The 27,056-nt window shown below is 49.0% G+C and overlaps 1 protein-coding gene across 1 annotated transcript in view; it reads left to right on the top strand.

Annotated features, from left to right (window-relative positions):
- The first annotated feature begins 674 nt into the window (after positions 1-674).
- Positions 675-27,056, top strand: part of itga5 (integrin, alpha 5 (fibronectin receptor, alpha polypeptide)) — a 44,917-nt gene continuing 18,535 nt past the window's right edge. Inside the window, exons 1-15 of the mRNA XM_036533344.1 lie at positions 675-1,105; positions 15,824-15,954; positions 19,622-19,722; positions 20,664-20,787; positions 20,977-21,038; positions 21,168-21,213; positions 21,315-21,440; positions 21,673-21,717; positions 21,966-22,009; positions 22,357-22,413; positions 23,025-23,077; positions 23,606-23,814; positions 24,113-24,304; positions 24,899-24,944; positions 25,619-25,732. Of these exons, the coding sequence (XP_036389237.1) occupies positions 897-1,105; positions 15,824-15,954; positions 19,622-19,722; positions 20,664-20,787; positions 20,977-21,038; positions 21,168-21,213; positions 21,315-21,440; positions 21,673-21,717; positions 21,966-22,009; positions 22,357-22,413; positions 23,025-23,077; positions 23,606-23,814; positions 24,113-24,304; positions 24,899-24,944; positions 25,619-25,732 (1,559 nt within the window). The 5' untranslated portion in view covers positions 675-896. The remainder of the gene's footprint in view (positions 1,106-15,823; positions 15,955-19,621; positions 19,723-20,663; positions 20,788-20,976; positions 21,039-21,167; positions 21,214-21,314; positions 21,441-21,672; positions 21,718-21,965; positions 22,010-22,356; positions 22,414-23,024; positions 23,078-23,605; positions 23,815-24,112; positions 24,305-24,898; positions 24,945-25,618; positions 25,733-27,056) is intronic.

The raw sequence follows: 27,056 nt of genomic DNA on the forward strand, positions 1-27,056 counted from the left end.
GTCTGTTTTGCCACTAAAATGGCCAAGGGAATGCGTTGAAAAGGTTCTGTTAGTCACACTCGTTACGTCAACGAGGGCACTTCCCCAGTCCTGTCGTGGCAACGTGAAAGCGCGGATTAGGAGGTCAGTGGATGCAGCTATATTATCCGACCACTGTGCGCTGATGGTTAATAATTTCTCGCCTTATCGGGGGGAATGAGTTGGGAGACAAAATACGGTTTCTTCTGTTGCTTAGAACGGCACACGTTATACAGCCGTTGTTTGGGTAACAAAGAAATGTTCGAGGATGACTTTTTCTCCAATTTATCATATTTTCCTTAACAACACAATAAAAGATCTAATTGCCCGACGACCTGTCCTAATTAAAAACACTTTTGAGTCCATTCCCTATGTTGACTCACTGACAAACCACAAACCAACCACAAACAACAAAATGGGGTTAAAATTGTCAGACAGCTTTATATTATACAACGGTACAGATTGACCGGACGTACATACAGGCCAAAAATGCCCAAATGAGACTAATTCCTGGAGAGACTATTGGGAATTTCTCCCACTCCCCCCTCCCTCTTCCTTTTTGTGAATCGAAAGCTCCACCTCTCAAGAAGTTTGTCATGGGTTAGGGAACTCCCTCCTTTCAATGCCTCTTCAATTAGCTAAGTGAGAGGGGAGAAGAGAGGAGAGGAGTGGAGTCAGAGAAAGAAAGAAAAGTCAAGGCAAGCTGAACGTTTATGAGAGTTAAGGACTGCTCGTGTGGTCGTGTATCGGCATGCAGAACTTCAGATAGCATTGAGTGGACGCTAACAAAAGGACACCATCTTTTGAACATATTAAATCTAAGAGCACAGCGGTTAAAAGTAAATAAACGCGTCTAGTGGATTCACCTAACCGTAGAGATGGGCTTAAAAAGACACCGTTCGAAAACGCCAGCAGATTTATGCGCTCAGAGCTCTCGATTCTGTGCGCTTCGCGGCGTATTGATCGCAGTTCTCCTGCCGCTGAGCGCTGCATTTAATTTGGATGTGGAGAACCCCACTGTTTATAACGGACCAAACGGGAGCTACTTCGGATATTCCGTGGAATTTTACTTGAATGATTTGGCAAGGTGAGTGTCAGCCTTTGAAATGTATAGTGGCCTTTCGTTGAAACAATCGCTTTGTATGATTTGCGCTAATGCATGAATCTGTCTTTCGAAGGGGGTTGGGGGGGATACTGTTCTCCAGACTGGGGTTAAATATTTTCCCCCATATTTTCCTCTACGTCAACTTCTGAAGTCCAAGTAAGAGCATTTGCACATCAGCGAGAACAGTGTACATCAGCTAAACGTTTGTTGTGAAATTCCTATACCACCTTTACACGTCGACGCAAACACGAACCTTTCTTTGAATGGTAAAATATCAGATATCGAAACATTAACACGTTACCACATTTGTATGTTCATTTTATGATCTGGTTGAACAAACACACCGATTGTCTGATAATTTTACTTATTCTGGCGTTTTGTAATCCAGTTTGCTAAATCCCCGAAATTGACTGATATCCAGTTTTCAGAGTTAAAATGATGTTCACCACAGAGCAGGAAGACTTGATGACTTTTAATGACTTGTTCGGAGCTCGTAGTTAAATAGCAAGTTTCCCTGTTGGAAGCGTTTCATTCATTGTCGTCATATGTAGCGTCCTGGAGGTCTCCGTGATAATTCACAGGGAACAACGGCGGTCATTGAAATTGATGTTATTCAACAATGGACGTATGGAGAACAAGAGTGAAACCGCTGTCCGTTAGATGTGTTTATGTAATATGTTTGTGGGATTTGTGGTTTTACAGTATTGCACTACTGCAGTTTCGCCGTTTTTACATGTACTCTGTCAGCAGCATTCTGTGCCCGAAGTAGGTATGCCGCTCCTTTGAGACACAGTTATATGAGGTTGCTCACTGAAATCCAGTAGGGTTTCTCTAATTCTCCATTTAAACTTGAGCAAGATTTCTTTGGCTCCCGGTGGATCAAAGACAGTCGCCTACACCGTATGACTCCCCATTCAAAAGTCATATACTAAGAGTGAGCTACCAACATGTTTCAGGTATTTGGCTTGTTTTGGTGCGCTTGTAGGGTTATAGGGTAATGGTGTACTTTAATGAAAACAAAGGAGTAATGTAATGAAAACTACCAATAATCTGAGCAATTTACAGTCTCTGGATTCTTCCATGCTGTGTGTAGTACATGGTGTTTCCAGTACAGTTAAGAGTTTTACAGATGAGGGTTGTGCTCTCTTTGTGTGTATGTGTGCAGAATGTGTATGTAAGCATTTTCCTGTTAGTCAAAGCTAAATGTAAGGGTTCGGTTCTGTCTGAGTTGCTGGTGTGTTCTTTTGTTCTGCATCTAGAGTCTAGGCTGTAGCCAGTGGTGGAAGTGCCCACCCCCCACCTGTTTTTCTCCTCAGAAGTCTCAACTGTCCCAAATCATCTGATTTGTCCCAAGATTCAGAATCATGTGCACCAAATATTATCATTTAGCAATTATAGTGATTTATGAAGGAAATGAACTCAGTGAGCGGTGTGATCACTGGCAGGAAGGCTTTGTCATGGCACGGTGCATTGAGTGTGGATTGCTTTTTGAACCAGAAGTTATTTGTGGAGTTTGGAGCGATGCTGCGTAACCAGGCCCCCCCGCCCCCCCTGCCACAGATGAAGCGGTCTGTGCTTTCTGATTGCGATCTGCCCAGGACAGGTTTGAAGATGTCCTGACCCTAGACTCTCCCTGAACCTCACCTGTACCTCTGACCCTGTGGTGTAATTGCCCATGCCGTTGATGTCCACTCATGTTGCTGCTTGTACAGCGGTCGCGGGGGCGGGGGGGGGGGGGCGTTTTGGGCCTCCTTTCCTCTCTGGCTGCCCGTGTGTTGGCGCTTGGCGGCAGTACTGTAACGTCAGAGCGCCTGTCCCAGACGTGGCCTGCGCCTCCAGCTGTCCGCCTGCCAACACAAGCGTTCCGTCAGCGCGCAGCCAGAGGCTTCTGCGGCCCGGGCCTCGTCAGGCAGGGCTGTACCCGTAAATTACACCCTCATCTGCGTGCCTAATAAACCAGCGCCAGTTCTGGGGGGGGCGAGAGACGTGCAACCCGCGGCGTGGTGCCGGTGAGGTGTACAGGAGCTGCCGCATCAGGTAGCTAACAGCCTCTCGTGCTGAGCAGAACGTGATGTTGGCCTGCAGTTGTAGTCGTTAGCCAGAACAGACCCTGGCCCGGGCCAGATTCGACGGGGAGTTTTGGCCGTGTTTGCGTCTGCCCAGCCGTGTCCTCACTGCAGGCTTTAGCCAGGCTTTACGCTGAGGGCGCTGTCAGGGTCTCTAATTTCACTACCTTTTTCCTTCTTTTGTCTCTCGGTCGGCAGACAGGGTTTTTTTTTTTGCACTCAGTTTAATGGAACTGGTAATGGTCCACATTTATTTGGCAGAGGGTGTCTTGAAAGCTGTATGATTTAGGATGTGACATCAGCAGAGACTGTATGTGTGTGTGTGTGTGTGTGTTTGGGGGGGTGGGGGGTGTAAAGCTTCCCCCAGGTCTGCTGATGTAATTCTGCAGGGCTTTAAACCCCATCCCGCCCCCCCGCCCCCCACACATGCTCTCCGTGGGCCTCGACCTTATGAAGTATGAAGTCATGGTGAGAGCCGCAGTCATCCCGCCGATGACATCATCTGAACTTTTAACTGCTGAAACGTCATGGGGAGGGGGAGTTGTGGGGAGCAGGGGCATGAGGGGTTTGAGTGGAGTACGAAGGGGCCTTAAAACAAACCCGCGCATTGCATTTCATTGCTGTTGTCTTTGGACGTATGGACGCTATGCGGTGAGGTAGTGCAGTTTAAAACTTTTTTGTGCGCTTTCATATGAAAAGTCAAGATATGTTTGTGTTTTGCTTTTCATTTTGAACGTGACTGTTACCCCTCTGACAGAGCTGAGCTGAGGGATAAGGACAACTTTAGAGTCCCTTTCATAGTTCACTCACGTTTTCAAATTTCTCATATGTTTAACCCTTTTTATCCCTCATGTTAAAATGTAGGAGCTACTCTTTTTTTCTGAGAATCAGCCAGCTGTTACAGAGAAAGGTTGAATTGAAAACTAACTTCGAAGCTCCCATATATGTAAACTGCTTCAGTGTATTGCTAAATCAGTAGTGGATATCTGGCCATTACCCGTGTTGTAAGAGGAGTTCAGGGGCTAGCTCTGCCTCTGGGGGATTTTCCTCATAATGGGCAGGTTGAGCAAAACTGATGCAAGATATGCCGCATGGCCAAATGCAGCCCTGACCTGTGTGCTGGTTGGGAGAGTCCACACTTGAAAACACAGTGAGTTTGCCAAAGACAAGCTTCTCACAGCCAGGAGTGTGAAGGCCCCCTCTCACTCCTCTCTCTGTATAACCTTTTCCTTGTCTCTCTTTCTCTCTCTCTCTCTGGTTCTCTCACACTGACAGCTTGTTATCTCGGATTAAACCTTGCTTTAAATATGGTTCTGTCATTTTTAATAAAGCTGAGGTTAGCGGATAGATCTCCATGGAAAGTCATTATAGGATAGGGGTTGGTGGGGGGGGGGGTGTAAACACAGGGGAGAGGCACTTTTAGACAGATGTGTGTTCAACTGTGCATCACACTAGAGTTTCAGGTCCTGAAGCCTTTCTGGTGCTACTCCACACACCACACAAAGGTGCAAAATCTCATTATGTTTTAGTCAGTGGAAAATTCCATCAGAATGTGAGTTTCTCTGCTGCTTACCGCAGTGCACTTAAAGTGCAGATTAGAGCTGTGATTTGAGGTACAGGTGAAGAGTACAAAGACTCATGTTTTCAGTGCTGGGATTACTGTAATCTAGCCTTCTCCCGAACCCCTCATTTCTGTAAAAGTATGGACACAGTTCACACACATCACAAATGGTTGCAGCATGACACGCAGAGTGTTAGGTCATCCTCATTCATGCTGGTGGTCCCTTTCCTCGATTCTGCCTAGTTCTGGGGGTCACTGTTAAGCCAATATTTACCCAGGGCCTGTAACCCTCTACCCTGGTGCTGCAGAGACGTTATTTGCTCACTGTCTCTTCTCTCTGGTCTTCACCTACAAATTGGACGGGCCGAGTTTGTTGTTTCAATTAATGTCCTTATCTGTCTGTGGACTTCTTCAGAAACGGGCGGTCAGGGGGTTGTCTGGAGGAGAGGGGGGAAGGGCGCGTGTGCCGTTGAGCTATTCTTCACCACTCTGGAGTGGTTGCTGTTCCCTGCTCGGTGATTAGTGCTTTCTGCGCACACTGGACAATGGGGCTCTTTGTACACTGCTAAAATAGGTTTGCTGTTTGGAGAAACTTTCCATGTGACTTCGTTCTTTGCTTATTTTATTTTATTTATTTTTTTTTAAATGTCCGGCTTATACCATTTGTGTCTTTCCCCCCTCTAAGTGTCTGCCTCTTGATTGCCGGGCCTGTCCAATTTTTGCCACCCAGAAGCACAAGGGCACGTTGTTTGAAGGACGCGTTTCTGCACAAAATGGTGGAGGTAATCGAGTTTAACCCCGAGGCCCGTCTGGTTTCGCCGCGTGCACAGAAACGGGCAGCTCGGAATAATGGGCTCCTGTGTGCCGCGGAGGAGAGAGACCTGACGTCGGGTAGTGATCAGCGCTTGGCTCTGCGGTCTCATGGTGCTGTGTGGGAATGCCCCGGGCTAGCACACAGGCGTAGTGGGGCCATTGTTCAGGGCCGTCCTGCCGCATAGATAGGTAGATGTAATCTCCCGCTCCCGTCATTCCTGGTTTGTTTTGCCCTATTAGGGTAAAAAGGCACCAATTGTGCTGGCGATAACGGCCCCTCCCTTCTCCAGGAAAACTGACGTGGCCAGCGTCATCTCCTCCCCCAGGTTAGGAGACAAAAAAGGTCAGGCTGAGGCTGGGAATGCTGGGAGGCTGAGCTGTAACGGCCAGAGTGCCCCCCCCCCCTCCCCCGCCCATCACCAACGGACAACCTGTGCCCACGTGTGAAGGGCTGGTCTCCTTTGAGGAGGCTCTCTCCACAGGCTGTGTTGGAGTAGGTGAGGTGTGAAGTGAATCTGCTTTAAATGCCCTAGATGCTCTGAGTGCATTCCTAAGGGGTGTGAAAATACAAGGGGGGGGGTTGTGGAGGAAGTGGCTGCGGGGGTGGGGGTATCTGGAACAGGGACGCTGGAAGAGAGAAACCTCAGACCGCATTTGCACTGTCGCCTCGGTTGCCCAAAGTATCCCCTTCTCCGCACCCGCGACCGCGCAACAACAAAATGACACGGTTGCTGGGTTTGTCGCACATGCCGCAGTGCTGGGCTTTCTGCTCGGCTCTGTCACACATGAACGAGAGGCCAAGCACAAACCGTCATAAATGCCATTAGGAACGAAACGAGAAGCTATGCGGCCAGGCAGAAGGTCAAGGCAAAAAAAAAAATGCGCTGTTAATCATAACTTTTGGCACAGAATGGCATGGCAGCCACGTTTCCAGCTACGAGCTGCATCTTGCTTGTTGATCTGCCGGGGAAGGGCCTGTCGACAGAAGAAAGATTTGTGTTTTTATTTGGCCGCTCCAGATCAAACGGTTAGCTGAAGTGATTCTGCTGAGAGGCAGAAGCCAAGTGTATGAGTTTTAAAGCCCCGCTGCTCCTCGTGATCCCACTGTTATTCCACATGGAGAGTGCCCGCAGATAGCTGCTCCCAGAAGCCAGCGCTCCTCAGAGCGGGACTAAGCTTCCAAATGGTTTGAGAGAAAGAGAGAGAGTGGGGAAAAAGGGGGGAAAAGAAGGAAGAGAGAGTGCATCTTCAGGGCAGTTAGTTGGGGGAGGAAAAATGCTCCGGGGCTGCCAAGGAAAATAGAGATGTGGAGGCGGCGGAGGGCTGAGCGTCAGGTAAACTGCTTCTTTGTCCAGCTTGTTGCTCTGCTGATGAGATTACAGCCGGAGCTGAGGCCCACTCTGAGAGAGGAGCGCGAGCGTGGCCGGGGGCTTTCCCCGTCGCACTGTCAGCGCTCCGCACAGGGGCCCGGCCTGGGACCCGCTCAGGTAAACGCAGGGCGGTGGTGTGGTTGCACCACAGTGTCGCACACACACAGACACACTCGCTGTCACACACACACATACATACACACATATGCACTCACACACACGTACACAAACAAGTGTCAGTCTACTGTGTTCCTCCAGGCCAATGGGTGATCCTCTCTAGGATTTTGAACAAATACAGATGCATTCCGTTAAGGTCAACGGTGTCCACTATATCACCCCTGCAGTCACTGCCTGACTGATTTGCGATTTCCCTATCACAAGCCTTGCTAACCAGCCCATGGAAGACACAGCCATCACAGGCTAGGGTTCACAGTTTCTCAGTGCTCTTATGCTAAAGCGCAATTCCTGTATGTAATGCCTCCTTCCGTTTCCTTACACAAGTGCTGTGGGAACATTTACGCTTAGTAATTTAGCAGATGCTCTCATCCAGAGTGGCTTGCAAAGTAAGGTTCTCACTTTGTGTATCAGAAGGGCTTGTAAAGCTGAATGTTTTTGGAAAGTGAAGGCAGCAACACACTGTAACAGAGCAGGGCTGTAGCACCTGGTGTGCAGTAGAGCTGTTGATTGCCTGGAAGCAGACAAACCTCCTGCTGCAGTGGACGTGTATCCTTTGGGAGGAAATGCTTTCACGGTGACATTAAAATCCGGTCTTGGAAGAGAGGATTGTTTATCTGATAAACGTTTAATGGGAGCAGATAGTGTTTTTAATTGCTGCTCTGCATTAGGACAGTTTCAGAGCCAGCCACTGAAGTTGCAGTAGCTGAATCACTGAACGCAGGATGATTTTAACCCTTTGTTTGGTAGAGTTGCTGTGTGGTGGCGGTGTTCACATGCCGGCTGTGCTTTCCTCATGACGAACCGTCCACCACAATGGCTGACCTTTGTTTGGTTTACTAGAACACTGTAGCATCCCGTTATAATAAAAGGTGTCTTCTACACCTTCCCCCACATGTCTTTCTGCTGTGTGATTGGCCAGCTGGGTTTGATATCTGTTCTCTTGCTTGCGGTCCCTATAGCCTATCTATCAGTGTCCTGGTGGACCAGCTGACTGGTACAAGCTGAAACTTTACACTACAGGATGGACTGCAACAATCACAGTTCTCATAAGTGAATGATTGCAGGTGTGGAGGACATGTTAGTTGACATGTGGCAGGGCTGCTGCCTTCCCTCCCTGCATCATCTGGGATTTAACCCCACAACCTTCCTCTTCATGCGCCATTGCGCTACCTGTGTCGGTCCGTTTGCAGACGGCCTTAATGCTGCGTGGCTCCTGCCCGCGCCCGCCCCCGTCCCCGCGCTGCCCCCCGCTCCGCTGCCAGCTGTGGGACCCCGCAGGGCGCTCGCTCAGCACGCCGTCCCAGCAGGCCCTGCAACACTCATCATCTGGCTCTCCGGAGGGCGGCGCGGGGCAACGAGGCGACGGGGGCCGGCCGCACGGTGCCAACGAGACAGACAGCCAGTCAGGAAGGCACCGGCGACTCTCGCTCCGCCGAGCCCCGCTGGCCCTGGTCCCGCCACCGCCTCGGCGAGAGAAAGAAGGAAAGAAAAAGAGAGAGGGGGAAGAAAAAAAAACCCTGCCGCATTCCCGCTTTAATGATCCACACGAGCATTTGGGACAGACGGGGAGAGAGACGAGCGGGGCGGGTGGCTCTGGAGGAACAAATCCTCCACGAGCAGGGAGGAACAGCTGATCTGCAGGACTGTGAGGCTGCAATCTTGTGGTCAGTCGGACCGTACCGTAGTCCGGCAGTCGCAATTGTTAGAAATGCACTGCGCCCGCGGCTCGTCTGCGTTTTGACCGCGCTCGACCGCGCTGTTGAGGGAATGTCCCTTCCACTCAGTCTCGCGCTGAGGCGCGGGGCGCAGGGCGTGAGTCCACCAGCAGGCCCTGGCAGGTGTTCAAAGCGGCAGAGCCGTTATTTCTGTTTAGATCTCTATCCGCCCTCTGTCTGGAGCGCTTCCAGACCCCTCTGCCGGGGACAGGCGCGCGGCGGGTTCACTTTGGGCTGCGGCGCGGCTAAATTCAGCTCTCCGGGCTCCATCACGCGTGATAATTCGATTTCGGTGTTGTTCTCTGTCACGGAAGCGCTCTGGTCTTCATGAGATTATGTTCGTCTCTGTGCGAACTGCACAGAGAGAGCAATGATTGGTGCGCCGGCCGCCTGCAGTGGCAGGGAAGGGTCTTTAGCAGACAATGCTGAAGCCCCAGACTCAGCAGGCGTGGGGTCAGAGGCCTCGTTGCCGAGTGGATTGGGATGCCACCACGTCCCACCGGCCGCAGCCATTAAGGGATCAGACGCTCGGTGTTGTTTATAGTGTCTTTGGAAACGGGCTGCCTTCAGATGTCGCAAACATGGGATCCTTGCCATTCTCTGCTGGAGCCTCTGTGGCCCAGAGCTCCATGGGGCTTGGGAAGGCCCTGCAGCCAGAGAGAATCTGCTCCCTTCCCCTCCTCGTCACGCGTGGCTGCAACCGCAGATAATCTGAATGCCGGGCTAAGATCACTGAAGTGAGTTTCCTTCCGTTTCTGCCGTCACGGTCCCTCCGGCTGTGGCCCATGCCTTGATCAGCGCTATGACATCACCGCGGAGGGTGGGCGACGTCGTTCGAAAGGCACAGTTTGCGATCCCTTCCCCTTTGAAAAGAACCCAAACGGCGTGGCTTCGGCTGGCTCTGAGCAATTATAATAGCGTTCGACTGACATAAGCCTCGCAGCTGGGAAGACAGCGATTAATGGTGGAAACGGAGGGGGGAAAAAATGTCTGTGGGAGGAGGAGGCATTTGATTACCTATTTCATCCTGATCGTAAAACTCCCTGGGGACCGCAAGGGCAGACAGACCCAGATAATAACTTCCCCCAATGGCTGGCGAGAAGGCAGAGTGGTTTAGCCTTACTTGTTCATTTGCTTTGTTTATGTATTGTTAATTTCCAGCCCCACTTAAAAAAAAAAACCTTGAAAATTTATGTTATTTTTTTTATTGTTTGCAATTACTTCTGATTGCGAGCCTCAAATGAGATTCCTTGCTGTGCCTCAGAGAACTCTGACTGGAATGGTTTTTGGGAGCAGCCAGTGTTTGCCTTCCCAACAAGCGCAGCCTAAATCAATTAGTGTAATTAACAGCAAATCCCTCAGTCTGGTGGTGAGGTCCATAAGTGGTAAGGGTGCATTTTTTAAGGGGGGACTTGGTGGGGGCGGTGGGCTTTAATTTGGGAGTGGTTTCAGGACCGCAAATATTGTTTTTCTTCTGCCTTCCCCCCCCCGGAAAATTGCTGAAGGGATCCATGCACATGATTTTACTGTCCTCCTGTTGCAACATGACTGCTGATGTTGCTAAATCATGAAAAGAAAAAAATAACCAAAAAAAACAACCTCTTGAAAGAATCCATGCAAAGGCATTCCTTGGAAAATAACACCTATCTTGAACTCTGTACCGCTATCTTGTGCAGGTTGCTGTATTGACCCTCTCCTCCATCAATCCACCTCTGACCTCTTACCTTTCAGAACGCAAAGCAACTGTCACTATGATCATTACAGCTCAGGACATAAGGGATGTCTGTCCACTCTGAGACAGCAGACTGCTTCTCCTTCACAGTCCTGCAGAGGGAATGTGGCCTCTGACCCAGTGCACTGCTTCTCCCTCAGCCTTACAGAGGAAATCTGGCGTCTGTAAGCCATTTGATTGCTCCTCTCTCATGGTCTTGTACCTGATCAAGCTGTTTTCCTGCCTTGCCCAAAAGGAGGAAAAAAAAAACCCAGGAAATGTAAGGCAAGCAAGGGAGCAGAAAGGAGTGGAGGAACAGAAAGGCTTTTATCTGTTTTGGGAGATGAAATGTGCTTAGGCTCTTGGCAGCTGCACAGAGAAACATTGAGAGTTTTGTAAGAATCAGTGAGCGGCTTAAATGGAATTCATGTTACGCATAACATACCTGAATTCTGGCATGGAGGGGTTTTCATTTCTGAACGTAAACTCCACCAATTATTCACCCATGTACTCTATCTGGGGCACTGTACCAGAGTGAGAATTGTAACGGGAACACAGGAACGGGAGTCATTTTTAGAGAAGTGCCTGACCTGTGACCATGGTGTCAGATCTCCCTGTGATCATGCTATTGTTCCTCTGAATGGCGACACTCAGAAGGTGATAGGTTTCAAACCAGCAGAGGCTATTAAACTTACCCATTTGTTCAGGGCCTAATTGCAGGCCTCATCGGGGTGCTCAGCGGGGGAATTGGGGGGGAGGGCGGGCAGGCAGGGCTAGACAGATTCTCGGCCAGGATAAAGACCCATTAAATGCTAATTGTTGCTTATTTGCACTCCTCGCAGATCACTATCAGTTTGTGATGATGGAGGGGGGGGGGGGGTGGAGGCAGGAAAGGGGTGTAGCGTGGAGTGTGGTTTCGGCTTTATCGCCGAAAGATTTTTTTTTCCTGCTTGTTGTTTTGAAGCGCTCGGAGGAAAAACAGGGTGTGTAAACAATCACCTCCCGTGCGCTTCCTCGCTTACCGTCTGAAAAACACGCGTAAACACCTGAAACCGTTCTTAAAATCATTCACGCCCTTTCTGTGGCCTCATGCTTTCAGTTCTGAAGAGGTCGTCCTTTGCAGTCAGTCCAGCTGCAGAAAACGCAGGGCCACTTCAGAAGCAGTGAAGGCTTTAAACAGCCGGCTAAATGGCATGGTGCTTGAGCTCTTGAGGAGAGGAGCTTGGGTGGAGATGGAGAAGCGGAGCTCTTAGCTCTGAGTGTCTCCCGCTGTGTGTGGCGGGGCCAGGACATGGATCGGCTGCAGTCCTGGGGCTCCTTCCAAGTCGACTGTTTAGATTTAAGTGTGCTGCTCGAGTCGCGTCACAATAGCTGTGCTGCTCGTTATCATAGCGGTTAAGCCATCAGTGGGGCTTCAATAACAGCCCAATGGTGTTTAACTAAGGCCACATTTCTTTATGTATCTTTTGCGTGCATGAGTGTGTGTTTACCCTACATATGAGCACCCTGCCAAATGGTTGTGTAGTGGGTGGACTTGATGTAATTATCCATTTTATTAGCGTGGGAATGTATAAACAGATTTAGTTGGGCAATTTAATTTGGCTTCTTTGCTTAACTTGCCACCTTGTTGTAGTATCCAGTTCATCCACTTGCTGCCTAGCTAACTAGGGGCCATATAACAATAGCAGACTATTAGAAATGGTGTGGATTAACAAACCCCACCTTCCCCCTTGAAGACCAATATTCTTCCAGTTAGATGCCTTCCCCATGGGGTCCTTTGCATAGAGGCTCGAATTATGAATTTCAGATGGTACCAGGCTGCTTCTGTTAGCTAAAGTTATTGACTGTTAAAAGCTATCAGTTGATAACCATTTCTGTTCATGAGTAGCTATTGATATGAACTCTTCCCCATCGCCTGATTGGTTGTGTAGGTCAAGTAAAAAGGTGTTGCTTAAGTTATACAATGAAAGTTATATTTCTCTTCTGAACTATGTGTGACACCTCAAGCAGAGGTTCAGGTTCTTAGCAGTTCACAGTGGCCACAGGTAGGCCAGGTAGATTTCGTGCAATGTGCGCGAATGTGTAAGTGCGTGTGTGGCTCAGGGAACGGAGTGAGGAGGGTGAGAGGGGGAGGGGGGGGGGAGCGAGTGAGCTGTACCTCTGCCAGCTCGGCCATGAAGACATCCTCCGCACTCTCTAGACATCCGGGCCCCAGATGGTCAACGTGGGAAATGTTGACGGTCAAGCTCTCTGGGAATGTCATTATTCACAGTCCGTTTTCTGCAGCTCTTCTGGGACTGTCCCGCTGCACAGATGGCCCAGAACGATGCGCACGTCTGAGCCGGGCTACTCCGAAGCTTCTTTTCCGTTGCAAAAACAACCTTGGTCTCCCACTCTTTTTTCCTTCCATTAGGGCTTGGGCAGTACACCAGTTCAGAGGTACTGTCCGCTATGGACACGTCATGGTCTGAAACCTGGTGGTCGCTGGAAAGTGTCTGAAAGTGTCACCTCTGTCTTCACCCTGCTAAAACTGCAACCCTCTGCCCCTCCCTGCCCACCACCACCACCACCACCACTACCAGTGTTGACTGCAACCACCTACCCACCTTTTCCCACATCATATCTTCCCCCTGAAACCGCACTCCCACTCTCTGGTGGCCCATCACCGCCACGCCACACTGGTGTTTTGTCTTCCCATTACGGGTGGGCCCCACTCTGGCTGGCCTCTTCCAATCACAACACAGGCACTTCCCTTTCTGTACCAATTCCCAGGACACCTTTCTGCACAAAAATATGACGTCTGCGAGGCTGCCTAATGAGTCCTTCAAGAGCGATTTGGAATTTGTATTTAGCAACGGCTGAATGCTGCTACTGTAGGAGAGCTCTTCAGGGGATTCTAAATATAGTTAACGTAAGTTTCCCTCGCGTATCACAGGGAGACAGAGGGCAGGAAATGGCGGTTCACGTTTCCTGTTTTAAGACTTCTCTCTTGCTCTCCCTTGCACGTCCTCGCCACTCCCACCCTCTCTCTCGTGGCAGCATGGCGATACTGGTACTGGTAATATAATTAAACGATGGCAGTGAGGTCATGGCTGAGCACTGCAAGAATTCGCCGAGCGCAGCGCCTTGAAAGACTTTCGAAATTACAGGATCTGGACGGTTACCGGCGCAGTCAGGGGAGAGAGACGCCGCAAAGCTTTGATCTGGTCTCATCCAGGGGATGGGTTTACCGTGGGCATGCCCATAAAGGGCTTGCTCTTGGCCTGTCACTGCCCTGCACAGATACACGCCTGCTGAAGTGCTGCTCGGCTGCGCATTGCAGGAAGCAAGGCACTTAATCACAAAGCTGCAGGTTTGAGTTCCAGGGCGGACGCCGCCGTTACACCCTGAAGCAAAGTGCTTAAGCGGTATTGCCTCGATAAATATCCAGCTGTCTAAATGGATGACATTAAAAAAAGCAGGCTCTGTAAGTCTTGCTAAGTAAGTCTGTGTAGTTAGCAAACATTAATGGCAGTATAGCAGACCTGCAGGCCATGCCTTTCCCAGAAGTGCCTGTTAAATGACTTGCCATTTCAGCAGTGTCTAAAGTGGTTTCAAGAAAAAAAGGCCTGGAAAATGACGTCTGCTTGTGTGTGTGTGTATATACATGCACGCGCATGTGTGTGTGTATGTGTGTGTGTGTGAGACAGAGAGAGACATGTGGACAAGTGGTAAGGGGTAAATAAGAGCACATGGCTACATGGTGTTCTGCAGTATAGTACAGCATTCCATTATCAAAGAAATCTGTTAGCTATTATATCATTAATCCTGACTGAATATGTAAGGGCAGTGTATTGGGTTAGTAGCATCGTAGCAGTGTAGTTAGTAGTGTATCCCATTAGTGGTTGTATTTAATAACGTTGCCTGGGTTATCCAAATAAATATATTTTTCCCTACATCTTCCTTACAGCACACTCAGAAATCAATCATAATGATGCACCCAGCTAAAAAGCATGTACCTAGCAAGAGCTTTTTGGTGTGTGTGTTCTTGCAGTTTGCATTATTAAATTGTCATTGTAATGCTGGTTTAGTCATTGATATGTATTTTTCAGGACACAGTTGATAGAGCTAGATATTTAAGATGTGCTAGCGATATGGATTTCCAGTATTTGTACCAGGAATAAGAAGCATTTTTACCATGATCATTCCTCTGTCCTTGGTCAGCATAAATGGAGACTGGGTTACTCATTGCAACAGGTAAATAATGTCTGTCCTGGCCACTGAGGCGCAACGGTGAACCTCAGGACCTGCTGTGTGCAGTGAGGCATTTCAGGGCAAAATTCTCCCCACAGCGAAGTTGCTCACTAATGTTGTAACTGCTCTGTGAAGGCGTACGTGTCACGGCCACACACCAGGGCGCTGCTGGTGACCTCTGACGTGACCCGGAGCTGCCGAACGCGGCTCCGCCGAGGTGTCGGCGATCTGGAGCGCCCCTTCCCTCGCTCACGGCTGCAGCCGCGGCACGCTAAGCGGACTCTGTGCGGTGGGTCTCCACTGCTCAGGGTCAGGGGGAGAGTTTCTGTGTACTGTCAGCCTGTTTGCACACTGATAGCCCCGTGTCATTTGAGCTGGTGTCCCAGATACGGCCGAGGCCGTACCAAGGACACTGCAGTACGGGCCTGAGTTTCGGGCGCAGAGGTGATGTAAGTGCTAGGAAAGAATGTTGGAATCAGTGTAAGAGTGAGACAGAGGGATTATGATTGAGCAGATTGACGTTTGGTATCTCTAAAAAAGTTAGTTATATGGACCTGGTTCTCACTTTGTGGTACATTCTGTATTAGCTAAATCTGTTGAATTTTCAGGTGTCATCAGTCATCTTTCATCATTATAGTAGCAATTAATTGTGTAAGTTTTGCCTCTATAACACTACCTTAGATTGGATTTCTTTATTTTCTGTTGTGCACGGAAATTTGCTTTGCATCAAACTTGCTCCTCCGTATCGCGCTCAAGTACAATTAAAACAACATACAACAATATTCAAAACACACAAGATTACGAGCTGGTATGAAAATTATATATAAAAATGAAAGAAACGTCCAATAAGCATTGAATAAAAATTCAATGGCCACACCGCACAACCAACAAATTCATGACAGTTAGGTGTGGTCCTACATAACCCCCAACCGTCGTGTTATTTCAGGTTTGGCGGAGTCAGTCATAGAAAATTGCCTCCATTCATTGAATTGCTCCCATCGACTTCAGCAACTTTATTGTGTTGACAGTGAATTTTTCCTTTCTTTGCAAACAGTGTCAGCGTCCTGATTGGTGCCCCCAAGGCGAATACCAGCCAACCGAACGTCATCGAGGGCGGGTCCGTGTACTACTGTCCCTGGAGCCTGAGCCAATCACAGTGCAGTGTCATTGAGTTTGACAGTCAAGGTAAGCTTTGTTTACCCGGGACCATTAAGTTCATGCGGAATGAGTTTAGGGTGAACTTGCAGAGAGGGGGCTGGTACCAACATCCTCAGCTTAACAATCAGACTGTTGACAGACGCTCTCTTGTTTCTGGTCCCTGCTTCCTGTAACACTAAAACGCACAGACCACCTCTCCGCATGTCTTATTGTGTTTGGTGAGTCAGAGGAGGTTGTGCAAGGGAAGGGTGGGGGGTAGGGGTTGTTAAGCACAGTTCCTGTTTTAAGCAATCATCTGAAAACCAGTGATCCATTACCTTTATACTAATGAGAGGACAGGGGTGGGGGGTTTGCGAAGGTTTGTCTAAAGCCTTTCGCAGAAGTGTGTGCCAAAGCGACATTTCCACAGAACGTGTTGGTGCTGGAAAACAAAGCCGATCTTTATAAGGTCATGTTGGGTAAAGTCCCCTGGGTTACGAGGGGAGGCTGGGAATGAAGGAGAAGGCTTTTTTTTGGTGGTTGGTAGGGAAGGTGATCTGCTTTGGGGTTAGAGGGGTGGTTGGGGTGGCTGGAAGCTGACAGTAAGTGCTTTGTGTGGATGGATCTGCAAAGCAGGCCTTGCCCCTTGAGTGGTTATGGCAGCTGACAACGCGCAGGCCTATAGGGGAGAATGGGAAAGGGCTGGGTAAAGGGGGTGGGGGGGGGGTTGTGGGGAGGCTGAGGGGAAGAAGGAGGCAGCGTTTATTTCGGTCCGCTCGCTGGCACACCCCACCTGCTTGTGTTCCAGAGTTCGGTTGTCGGGAAGACGTATTTGGCCGGGAGGGCTCCTCATGCGTTCAGTCGGGGCCCGAGAAATGAGAAGAGCGTGTAGAACACATGTACAGAGATGGTGAAATGTGCACTCCTCACTCTCATTCTCGCCAATCAGATTAGAAGCCAGAGCAGCAAAGGGAAGCACTCGCATGGACCTATCACTCTGCAGTTTTGGAAGCACATTTTGTCTGGTACCAAGTAAGGGTTTTCATAAAGGGACATGAGAATGAGCTGGCAAGCGGTCAGTGATTTGTAGTTCCAGCTGGACCCCCAAGTGAGTGATAAAAGTTGCGGCTGCTGCTTCACTGATAAGCTTGCCTTAAATCCTTTGTGTTCAATCACTTTGTTGATAGTCATGGCGAAGTGTTACTTTTTTTACTCCACTCCAGGTCACTGCCAGGCCGTTGCACATGCAGTCTCTGGCCTGTACTGTTAGCCGCTTAAATTAGGCCCACCTCATCAGAGGAAGGCCGTTGGTGCCCTGCCTCCTGTTTGAACCGCTTCCATCAGATAAGCGGGAGCTGAAAATGCAGCGACCCGGGGATCAGAGAGGAGAGGGAAAACAGGCCACTGACCCCCCCCCCCCCCCTTCCCTTCCCCTCCCTTCCCGCCGACACCTCCCCTGGGGCAGCCGATGTGATGACTGAATTTAGCCATTTGTCGCTGGCCTAATTTCGCCTCAACGCCCCCAGTAACCCCCCCGACAACTCTCCACATGCCCAGCAATCCCAGAGTAGTGCCCAGGACTGTTGAGATTAGTAGTAACCCCCCCCCCCCCAACTCCCCGCCCCACCCCACCCTTGCCAGACTCTCCACCAGCACTCCTCTGCCTTTTGAGTTCAAAGGGCAGAGTGTCTGCAGACACAGTCCAGACTCCCTCAGTCCCCAGAGGGCTGGGCAAAGTGGGGGGGGTGGGAGGGGGGGTGGAGTCAGCATTTCTCCACAAGTCCCTGCACTGACTTCAGGAGGAGAGCGTACGCCAGTGCTGGGGAAGCGGGTCCAAGCCACAGAGCTGGGCCGACCATCAGCTCCTATCAGACCGGGCTGCTTGGCGCGCTCTTTTCACACTTTAGCAGTTGTAGTCCCTCCAGGCTCTGGGCATTCCCCGGGACTTGGCCATCCATTCTCGGCCCAGCAAACTGGCCGGTCCCAGATCCCGATCCAGGAGAGCTTCTCGAGTCTGCTGCTGTCACACTGAGTGAATGAAAACCTTGGGGCCTGGAGAAGCGGGGCTTTGAGGTAGTAGAAGTGGTGACGTGGTGCTCAGGGATGTGCGTGGAAGCAGCTCAGACGCTCAACAGAGTCCTGAACTGGCCTTGATCAGCTGGCAGAGAGCTGAACCAGATAACAGTGAGCATTGTATGAAGGGCGTTCACTTCGAGCCACTGCTCTTCAAAGATATGCCATAAATATAACCCTTATGCAATATGCTAAAAGAGCCGAATGTCTGGCACGCCAATTGTTCTTGCGCTGTGGAGAAATGCCTGAATAATTAAGTGAGATCTTTGGTTGCTTATGCAGTGGATTCTCATTGCTGTGGTGGGCCCCTATTACTCAGATTATATTATGTAGGGCATGCTTCAAATTTGAAAAAAATGATGTGAATATTTTTTTTTTTTTTTTTAATAGCATTTTTACAGCAAACCCCCCACACCGCATGGGGACTATTTCATTAGATTAAACACGCATTACCGGTTATGGTCTTCTGGATGTGTGCGTTCCGGATCTCAAATACACAAATACAGGAAAGGCGGGACAGAGCCGCACGCGCACCCGAACCCGTGTCTGTCGCTCGTTCGGCGATGGGCGTCCACTGGGAACAGGCCGCCGGTCCCAGACGGCCTAAATGAGAGCAAGGAGGCCTGTTTTCCTTGGCAGGGCGCACAGAGGGCTGGCTATGGCGATACGGCAGATCCTCTGCAGTGTTATTAAAGGGCCTAATCCCCCTGCTTTCCTGCATGGGCACCGGGGAATCGGGCTCTCTGCGAGCAGGGGGCAGCTGATTGATGGGCGGCTGCAGGGAGGCCGAGGCGGGGCCCTGTTTTTCTTGGACTCGGGGTCCTCGTTTTTTTTTTCTTTTTTCTTTTTTTCCGAGGTGGAGAACGCTCCACGGCGGGCCCAGGGAGCGGCGGGCCGGCTTGGGAGGGGCGAGGGGATGATGTCATGCCACTTTCGCTTCCTCCCCCCGTGTGTTTCAGACTTTCCCCTCAGACGTCATCCGTCGGGGTGTGCTGGTGATTTGTGCGCAGAGCACGCCGGAGTCGCCAACAGCACTCAGGAATGTTTCAGAGGCCCTAAAGCTCTTGGTTCTCACAGACCCTTCCCAGCACCCCATCTGATCAGGATGGCTGATTGTTCAGATTGGAAAGCTGGTTTTGACTCTTGGCTCAGCCATCTGCGCCCGCGCTCCTGGTCCAGCTGCCTCCTCAGATGTTCCTCATGGCCACCTATTTCGTTACTTTCCTGCACAGCGTGGTGTAGAATGAGGGGCATGCGTTGGTTTGGCTGGCCAGGTGGCCACACAGATGCGGGGTCAGCAGGGTCAGGACTGCTGCTGGCACGAAGACGTGCGAATCGGTCACGCCACCTGACCGCCCCTGGTCACGTTTGAATGTTGACCCCCTCCTCGGTACCTCTGGGACACAGCGCCTTGTTGTCAGACTGTGAAGGTTATAGATTTCCCTGACTTTTGACCCCTCTTTTCTAATAGTAAGCCTCAGCCAGTCACAATGCACCATATGTATAGGGATGAAGGGAATTATGGGGCAGCTGCTTCAGGTAACAGAGGGATGTGGGAACCTTACTGTGGGGGGGGGGGGGGGGTGGCGGGTTGTATCCTGACCTGTATTTATTCTTATTTCTCTGTTGTCCTTGGCTACAGGGGACCGCAGTTTCAAGGTTGATGACACTGACGTCCAGGTGGAGTTCAAGTCCCACCAGTGGTTTGGTGCCACAGTGCGCTCCCATGGCAGCAGCATCCTGGTAAGGTGCAAGTTCAGTAAAGATAGCATGAACAAGCACAGAGCTCTGTGTTTACATTGCATGCTTACTGTGCACTCTATCTGCGCTTAAGAGAGAAAGCCAACATGACTGTAAGTGTGGGTCTCCAAACTCAGATTCAGTTCTTGCACTGAGATAAAAAAATATATATATTGGTTATTGAATTGGCTACGCTTTCTGTATTTTTCATTTTGTAATGTTTCTCGCAGAAACGCACAAAAAATAAAAACACGAGATTTATTTGTTGCAGTGTTTGTTTATGGGAAGCCTGTGTGCATAGAAACATCCTGATTCCCTGTCCCACCATCACAATAAACACACCTCCATCAGCCTGGCCCGCTTTGGTCACAGCAAATACTGTATTGGCAAGAGAGCCCAGGATCCGGTCCTAAACTGGGCCGAGGTGCATCTGGCTGTATTGAGGGCACAGAGCTGAGTGCAGGCAGTGCGATCGGCCCTCCCAGTGCTTTTTCTAGGGCTTTCTGACAGGTCAGAGGATTCCCCCCTCCCCTCCTCTCACGCATGCCGACCTCTGACCTTTTGGAATGTTCATATCTCTGCCTTGTCTGAGTTCAGCAATTTAGATCAAGGCCAGATTGTTCGCCAAACGAGCGATGCCTCTGCTTGCTAAGACAAAAAATGATGAGGCTATGACTACAGTTTGCCAATCTGAATACCAGTGCACACCCCACACACATTCTGTAGAGTGGTGGGTAACTTTGACTCCATCTCCTGGTGTGCCCTCGTGGGGTGGCAAGTGTTGCATAGTGGTAAGGAGCAGTAAATATCCAGCTGTATAAATGGATAACATGTACAGATAGTCATGTACGTATGTACCTTCAAACCTAAATTGAAGGTACATATGTAAGTTGCTCTGGATAAGATCGTCTGCTAAGTGACAATAATGTAATGTAATGTCTCAGGCATGTGCCCCGCTCTACTACTGGAGGACTAAAAACGACGAACCGCAATCTGATGCCACAGGAACTTGTTACCTCTCAGTGAATAACTTCACCAAATTTGTGGAGTACGCCCCCTGTCGGACAGGTAAGGCACTGCTCTTCTGCTTCTGCATGGTATGGTAGTTTGGGCAGCAGGCGAATTTAGTGCTACAAAGAGTTTGCAGGAGGGATGAAAGGCAGAAGTTACACCTCTAAGATGTTGGTGCAGGAATCAATTTCTTTTTCCTAAAGCAACAGGGTATGGAACAGTGACTGATCTCTGTCTTTATTCCAGAAAGGAAAGGTCATGAAGGTCAGGGGTACTGCCAGGGTGGATTCAGTGCTGACTTTACTAAGGTAAAATACCAATCCCATTCTTACTTGAGATGAACCCATGAAATGCTGTCTATGTGGGCAGCCCTGAGCTATCCATGAAGTTTTAAAAGTCCCTGGCCTGCTTGCTGACATACTTTGTATGTTTTTCAGAGTGGAGAGGTGGTTGTGGGAGGACCAGGAAGTTACTTCTGGCAAGGTGAGCAAAAGAAGTGCTCATAATAAATGGTTAACTTTAGGGACTCTTCCATTCTGCGTGTAAACTGAGCGAGTGGATATCCTGTTTTGTTGCTCTCTCAGGTCAGCTGATCGCAGCCACACAAGAGGATATCGTGAAGGCCTACTACCCCCAATACTTCCTGCTCTATGTGAATGGGCAGAAAAAGACCAGTCAAGCGCAAGGCCAATATGATGACAGCTACCTGGGTAACGCCATACATTTTGGCTCTTCTGTCCATGTCTACATCTTCCCCATAACTTCCTGATAACTCAGCCTAAGCCCCTCCAAACGTTGTCCTCCCTAGGAATGTGGCTTGCTCTCGTTGCTCATTGCTCATTCCTGTTCCTTGTCATTTGAAAAGCCCCCTTTTCCTGTATGCACAGCACAACTTGGCCAAGGCTGCATGTCATATTTTACCTGGTTTGTGCTTTCTTGCAGGCTACTCTGTGGCAGTAGGAGAGTTCAATGGAGATACAGTGGAAGGTGAGACTATCAATGTTGTAGATGCACTTAGGTGCGATTAGGTCCGGGCCAAATGTGATCTGAATAATTGCTGACTCCCCTTTAGTGTAAAGTGACTCTGCTGCTGTACCAGCTGCCTCTTGGGGAATTGCGCACGTCTCCTTTTTGGCTGCTGGAATCCCCAATGCTCCCGAGAATTTCAGCCATCCCACAGTTTCCACTCTTAAATCTCTGTTATCCTTGTTTTTTCCTGTCTGTGTGTCTTGCAGATTTTGTGGCAGGTGTCCCAAAAGGAGTCATGCTCTACGGCTTGGTAAGGACCCTTTGCTTACTTTGTTCCCTAAGATGAGGGAAATGGAGAGAGTGGAATATTATAGGGGGGGGGGGGTTGTAGGGTGAAAGAGGCAGAGAGAAACAAAGATATGTACACACTTTATTGAGATGTTAGCCCCAGCAGAGTGGTGACATTTGAATGTATGGCATCACTAAAGAGAGGGGAGATATGCACTTTATTTGTAAGAGAGGCCTCTTATGCATACCAGCATTTTTGGTTAATTTGTTGCAGTCACTAATCAGGTCAGTGATCTGATCATTTTTAAATGGTATTGTCTTTGTGGTCATCCATCTTGACCAATGTTCCCTGCCTTTGCTCTTTGTCAGGTGTCTATATTTAACGGCGATGATTTGAAGTCGATGCTAAACTTCACCGGTGAGCAGGTGAGTTTGCGGCCTTGTTCTTTCGATGCTTGGGTGCTCGGGTTTGGTGGTGTTTGGGGTGCAGCTTTGTTTCCTCGGAGACCTGAATGCATGCTTCTTTTCCTCACAGTCAGTTATCAGCTCACACCCCCGGGTTTGGACTGTGACTATCTGCAAATATCTGCATATCTCATTTACTCCACTAACTGTGTTGGTTGGGCGTGCTGCAGTGTGTGGTTGACCGAAAAGCACAGTTACAGAGACAAATGCAGAAACAATTTTGGAAAGTGAACTTTATCGTCCTGTAAAATAAATTGGTGGGATGTCTTTTAATGAGAACAGCTGAATAAATAAGAATAATAATGAAAAAAAAAATCAGCATTTCTTTACCAAAACATCTAGGAATTCAGAATGTCTTGGTATACTTGAAGCTTTACATATGCATTTGCAAAAAAAGGGCTAAGTTTGGGGAGTACTCTCACGATCCCATGATTAGCTTTGCTCTGTTGGGGGTTGGGTGGGTACACGGAAGGCCTGTGAGCAGAGAGAGAGTGAAGGCAGCGGAGATGGGAGCCACCCCCATGCTGCTTGTTTGATTACTGAAAGGTGATGCCTGCTCTAATGTCTTCCAGATGGGCTCCTACTTCGGATACGCCGTGGCAACCACTGACATCAACAAAGATGGGTGAGTGAGTGGGCACTGTAGACGGTGGGGACTTCTCAGACCATGACTGGCAGTACATTGTGACAAGGAAATGGCTCTTGTAACCAAAGAGTTGCACATTTGAATCCTAGGTGAAGCACTGCTTAGGAGCAAAGTACCTGGGAGCAAAGCAATTAACTCTTAATTGATTATTCACACCTGTATGCTGTATGAATGAGTATGAATATGTAAAGAAACAGAGGCCATGTAGGTCACCCCTAAGCACATCTTGTTTAGCAAATAAATAACAATAAAACACCCTTTTCTAATTTGCACTGTAGATTGGAAATTTCTGGTGATCAATGATTCTTCTTCACTAGGCTAACCTGGCTTTTCAAGCTGTTTTGAACCTCTCTAATGGTAGAACTTATATTCTTGGTTCTGGAGCTGGTGGTAGTTATCAATGCTAATAGTTAATGAATGGTGCACTAGCTGAGTAAAACGCAGTGCTGGTGTTGCTTCTTCACTGACCCGGTTCTCTTTTCCATGTGCCTGTGCATCTGTTCCCAGTCTGGAGGACCTGCTGGTAGGCGCGCCCATGTACATGGTGCGGGGGTCGGGCGGGCGGCTGGAGGAGATGGGTCGGGTCTATGTCTACCTGCAGCGTGGCCCCCTGGAGATGGAGCCCAGCCTCCCTCACCTCACGGGGACGCAGGAGTACGGGAGGTTCGGGAGCTCCATCGCCCCCCTCGGAGACCTCAACCAGGACGGGTTTAATGGTGAGAAACCTGGGCCAGGGTGGGGAGGGGGGCGTGGGTGCAGACAGGTCTGTCTAAAAAGGCAGTCTCATCCAGGATTGGGGACATCTCTATCCCCAGTCCTGACACTAACATTAAACATGTCACTAATCCTAAACCTAAATTGAAGTTGAATTTGTAAAGGCAAGGTAGAACTATGTCACGTCCATGGATAGCTTTGGATAGCACCAGAAGGAGGTTATCTACTTACCTCGCACCATTTGGGTAGAGGTAGGATGTTCCTGGCTCTTGATCTTGCTACTTTTTGTCTCTCCTTCAGATGTGGCCATCAGCTGTCCCTTTGGTGGCAAAGACCAGCAGGGAGTGGTCCTCATCTACAACGGACATGCTGGAGGGCTCAAGGACAAGCCATCTCAAGTAGTAGCAGGCCAATGGGCGTCTGCTGGCATACCCCCCAGCTTTGGCTACGCCATCCGAGGAAACAAAGACCTGGACATGAACGGCTACCCAGGTGAGTGCTTTCCCAGTCCGCTCCTTAAACCCTGCGGTCCCGTTAACCTAACGGAGTCTGCTCAGCTCCCACCTCTTCAGACGATAGCCCCGTGTTTCCCCCTCTTTATAATCATTTTGCTCTCCAAGCGCAATGTTATGAGTTTAATTGTCTTGGAACCAGCGTCCTTCTAATAACTCATGTGATTTTTCTTCTAATGATCCACAATTTTTATTGGCTGCGGGTCTCTGGCTCATTGGCTGACCAGTTGTGCGAACCGCTACTACAGTAACAATATTTTACTGCTGGAGAGCCGTAGAACAGGGCCTGTTCAGTTCTTGTCTTACATGGCATGGAATTTTCCCACTGCTTGTTTTTAATAACTGCTTACATATTCGCTGTGATTCCACATTAGAATGTGATTTTATTTTTCAAAATTATTTACAATGTAATTATTGTGAGAAAGTGAACCGTGGTAGTATTACCTACTGCTGCATGCCAGCACAACAGTAAAGCTAGCATTGCTGGTATATGCTTATGTAATACACTGTACCTTTGATTGATAGAAAATTCCTGCAGCTTATCTGTATTGGTTTCTCCTGACATTTTCCTCAGATCTCATCGTGGGTGCATTTGGAGTTGACAAGGCTGTTCTGTACAGGTAAGCCCCCTGGAAGGCAATCTGTAATATGGTTTGGGTCTTCTGGATAAACTGTCAGGTGAAGTGAGCTGAGACCGGGGTTCGTCTTCCTCTGTACAGTGGCGCCTAACCAAACACACATGTTACGGGGTGCCATCGATATCACATTTGCATTCCAGGCCCCCCTCTTCTCGCCCCTCAGCACAGCACTGACCTCTGAACAGTTCTCAGCGAGTCACGCGATGATCAGATCAGGGCTGGTGCGTGTGTGTGTGTGTGTGCATGTTTGCGTGTACAAGGGAGGGCAGGTGGGTAGGACCGAATGTAGTCTACATTATAACATCGTGTTACATGTTATGTTACTACATTATGTCTCTTGTGAATCACTATGTCAGACCTACTGTAGTCACTGTTTTTACAGTAGTCTGATGATAGATTCTTTTCTTTTGGCTTTTTTTTCCTATTAGCTTTTACCCAGCGTCTTTACCACTGGGTATCTGCTGAAGTCATTCAGGTTATGTTTCTTGCTGAAGCGTATGACAGCACGCTTTTTGGTACCGTGTATGAAATTCCATGCTTACAAGCCCAGTTGCATAATCGCTGCTCCGCACTGCTTCGATGGCATACCTGTCTCAGACTGAATGCCCGTGAATCCAGCCTTTTCAAGTCACCTGTCCCATTTCTGTTTCCGGCAGGGCTCGGCCTATTGTCAACACCAGCGCCTCGCTGACGGTGTACCCCACCATGATCAACCCAGAGGAGAAGAACTGCATGGTGAACCATGGGAACGACAGCATCCCTGTCTCCTGGTATGTGTGGGACACGCCCCCTGCTTCCTGTGCTCATGTGGCCCATTGAAATGTTTTGTCTGGCTGCTGAACTTCTTGGTTGCTGAGAACAGCAGCTATACTTGGTGCACCTCCGCTGGGGACTGGTTCCTTCATTTGTGGAGACGTGATTTAACCCTTTCGTGCGTACGGTGCAACCAATGTGATTAGAGCACTAGATTGGAAAAAATCTAGCTAACGTTAGCTAGGAGGAAACAGTGACTTAACGTTACAGAGTACAGTAAATGCGGCGGTGAAAACTATAAGAAGCTTAATAACGCTAATGAAAACATAACGAACCATGTAACATAACACGCTCGCTACATAGCATAAAATAAGTCACGTGTGAAAGGGTTAAGGAATGACTAAACCCAGTTATATTGTGATATCCACACTGCTGTTCATCCACAAAGATGGAGGGCATTGATAATGACAGTGATCTCTGTAAAGAAAAGAAAAGGACCATTAACCTGCTGTGTTTTTGGTCCATCCAATGTCTTTCCATGGAGGTCATTATCAAACACTTTCTGCCTTCATGTCAAGCTTCATTTTGATGTTATGTTAAACTATAATTTAAAGGAAAGCTATTGGTAGTTTCAGAGAACAGCTCCTGTTTGTCTTTGACACACAGGCTCTGCGGAAAAACTGCAGTTGTGTAGAGGAAACTTATGGGCCTGCTGTCTCTTACACTTCTCTATTCCCATGACCCTCATACAGGGAGTGTTTTTTTTGTTTGAGAATGAATTGAGGAAGGAAAATCCGTAATGCAGTTTTCCACTTTAAATGCCTTTCTTTTTGTGCTCCTCAGGAGATTCCTTGAAATCGAATTGGAAATGAAATAATGGAATTGCACTCAAACAGAATAGCTTTAGAATATGGCTTGGCTGTACTAGTGAACTGCAACATGAGTCAACACTGTGCCTCTGTGTCTGGCCTCCCTGTCCCTGCTCGATAAAAGAAACTCTTGTGTGTGTGTATACACATGTGCTTTGGACACAGTTTGTGTTGCCTGGAAACAAGAGGAGAGTGAGGGCGGGGCCAGATGTGGGGGTAGGGGAGCGGAGCGAGAGAGGCGGATTGGAAGTCGCTTTGAATGAGATATTGTTTGGTAGTGAGGCACAGCTGGGAAACATCAGGGCAAACTCACGTGCGTGCGCACACACACACACACACACGCACACACACACACACACACACACACACACACACACATACACACACACACACACATGGGCCTGTATACACATGTGCACTATTACACAAATACACATGGAAATTGTACACATGTTCTCTCTCTTGCCTCTTA

The sequence above is a fragment of the Megalops cyprinoides genome, chromosome 7 (assembly GCF_013368585.1).
Source record: "Megalops cyprinoides isolate fMegCyp1 chromosome 7, fMegCyp1.pri, whole genome shotgun sequence".
NCBI lineage: Eukaryota > Metazoa > Chordata > Actinopteri > Elopiformes > Megalopidae > Megalops > Megalops cyprinoides.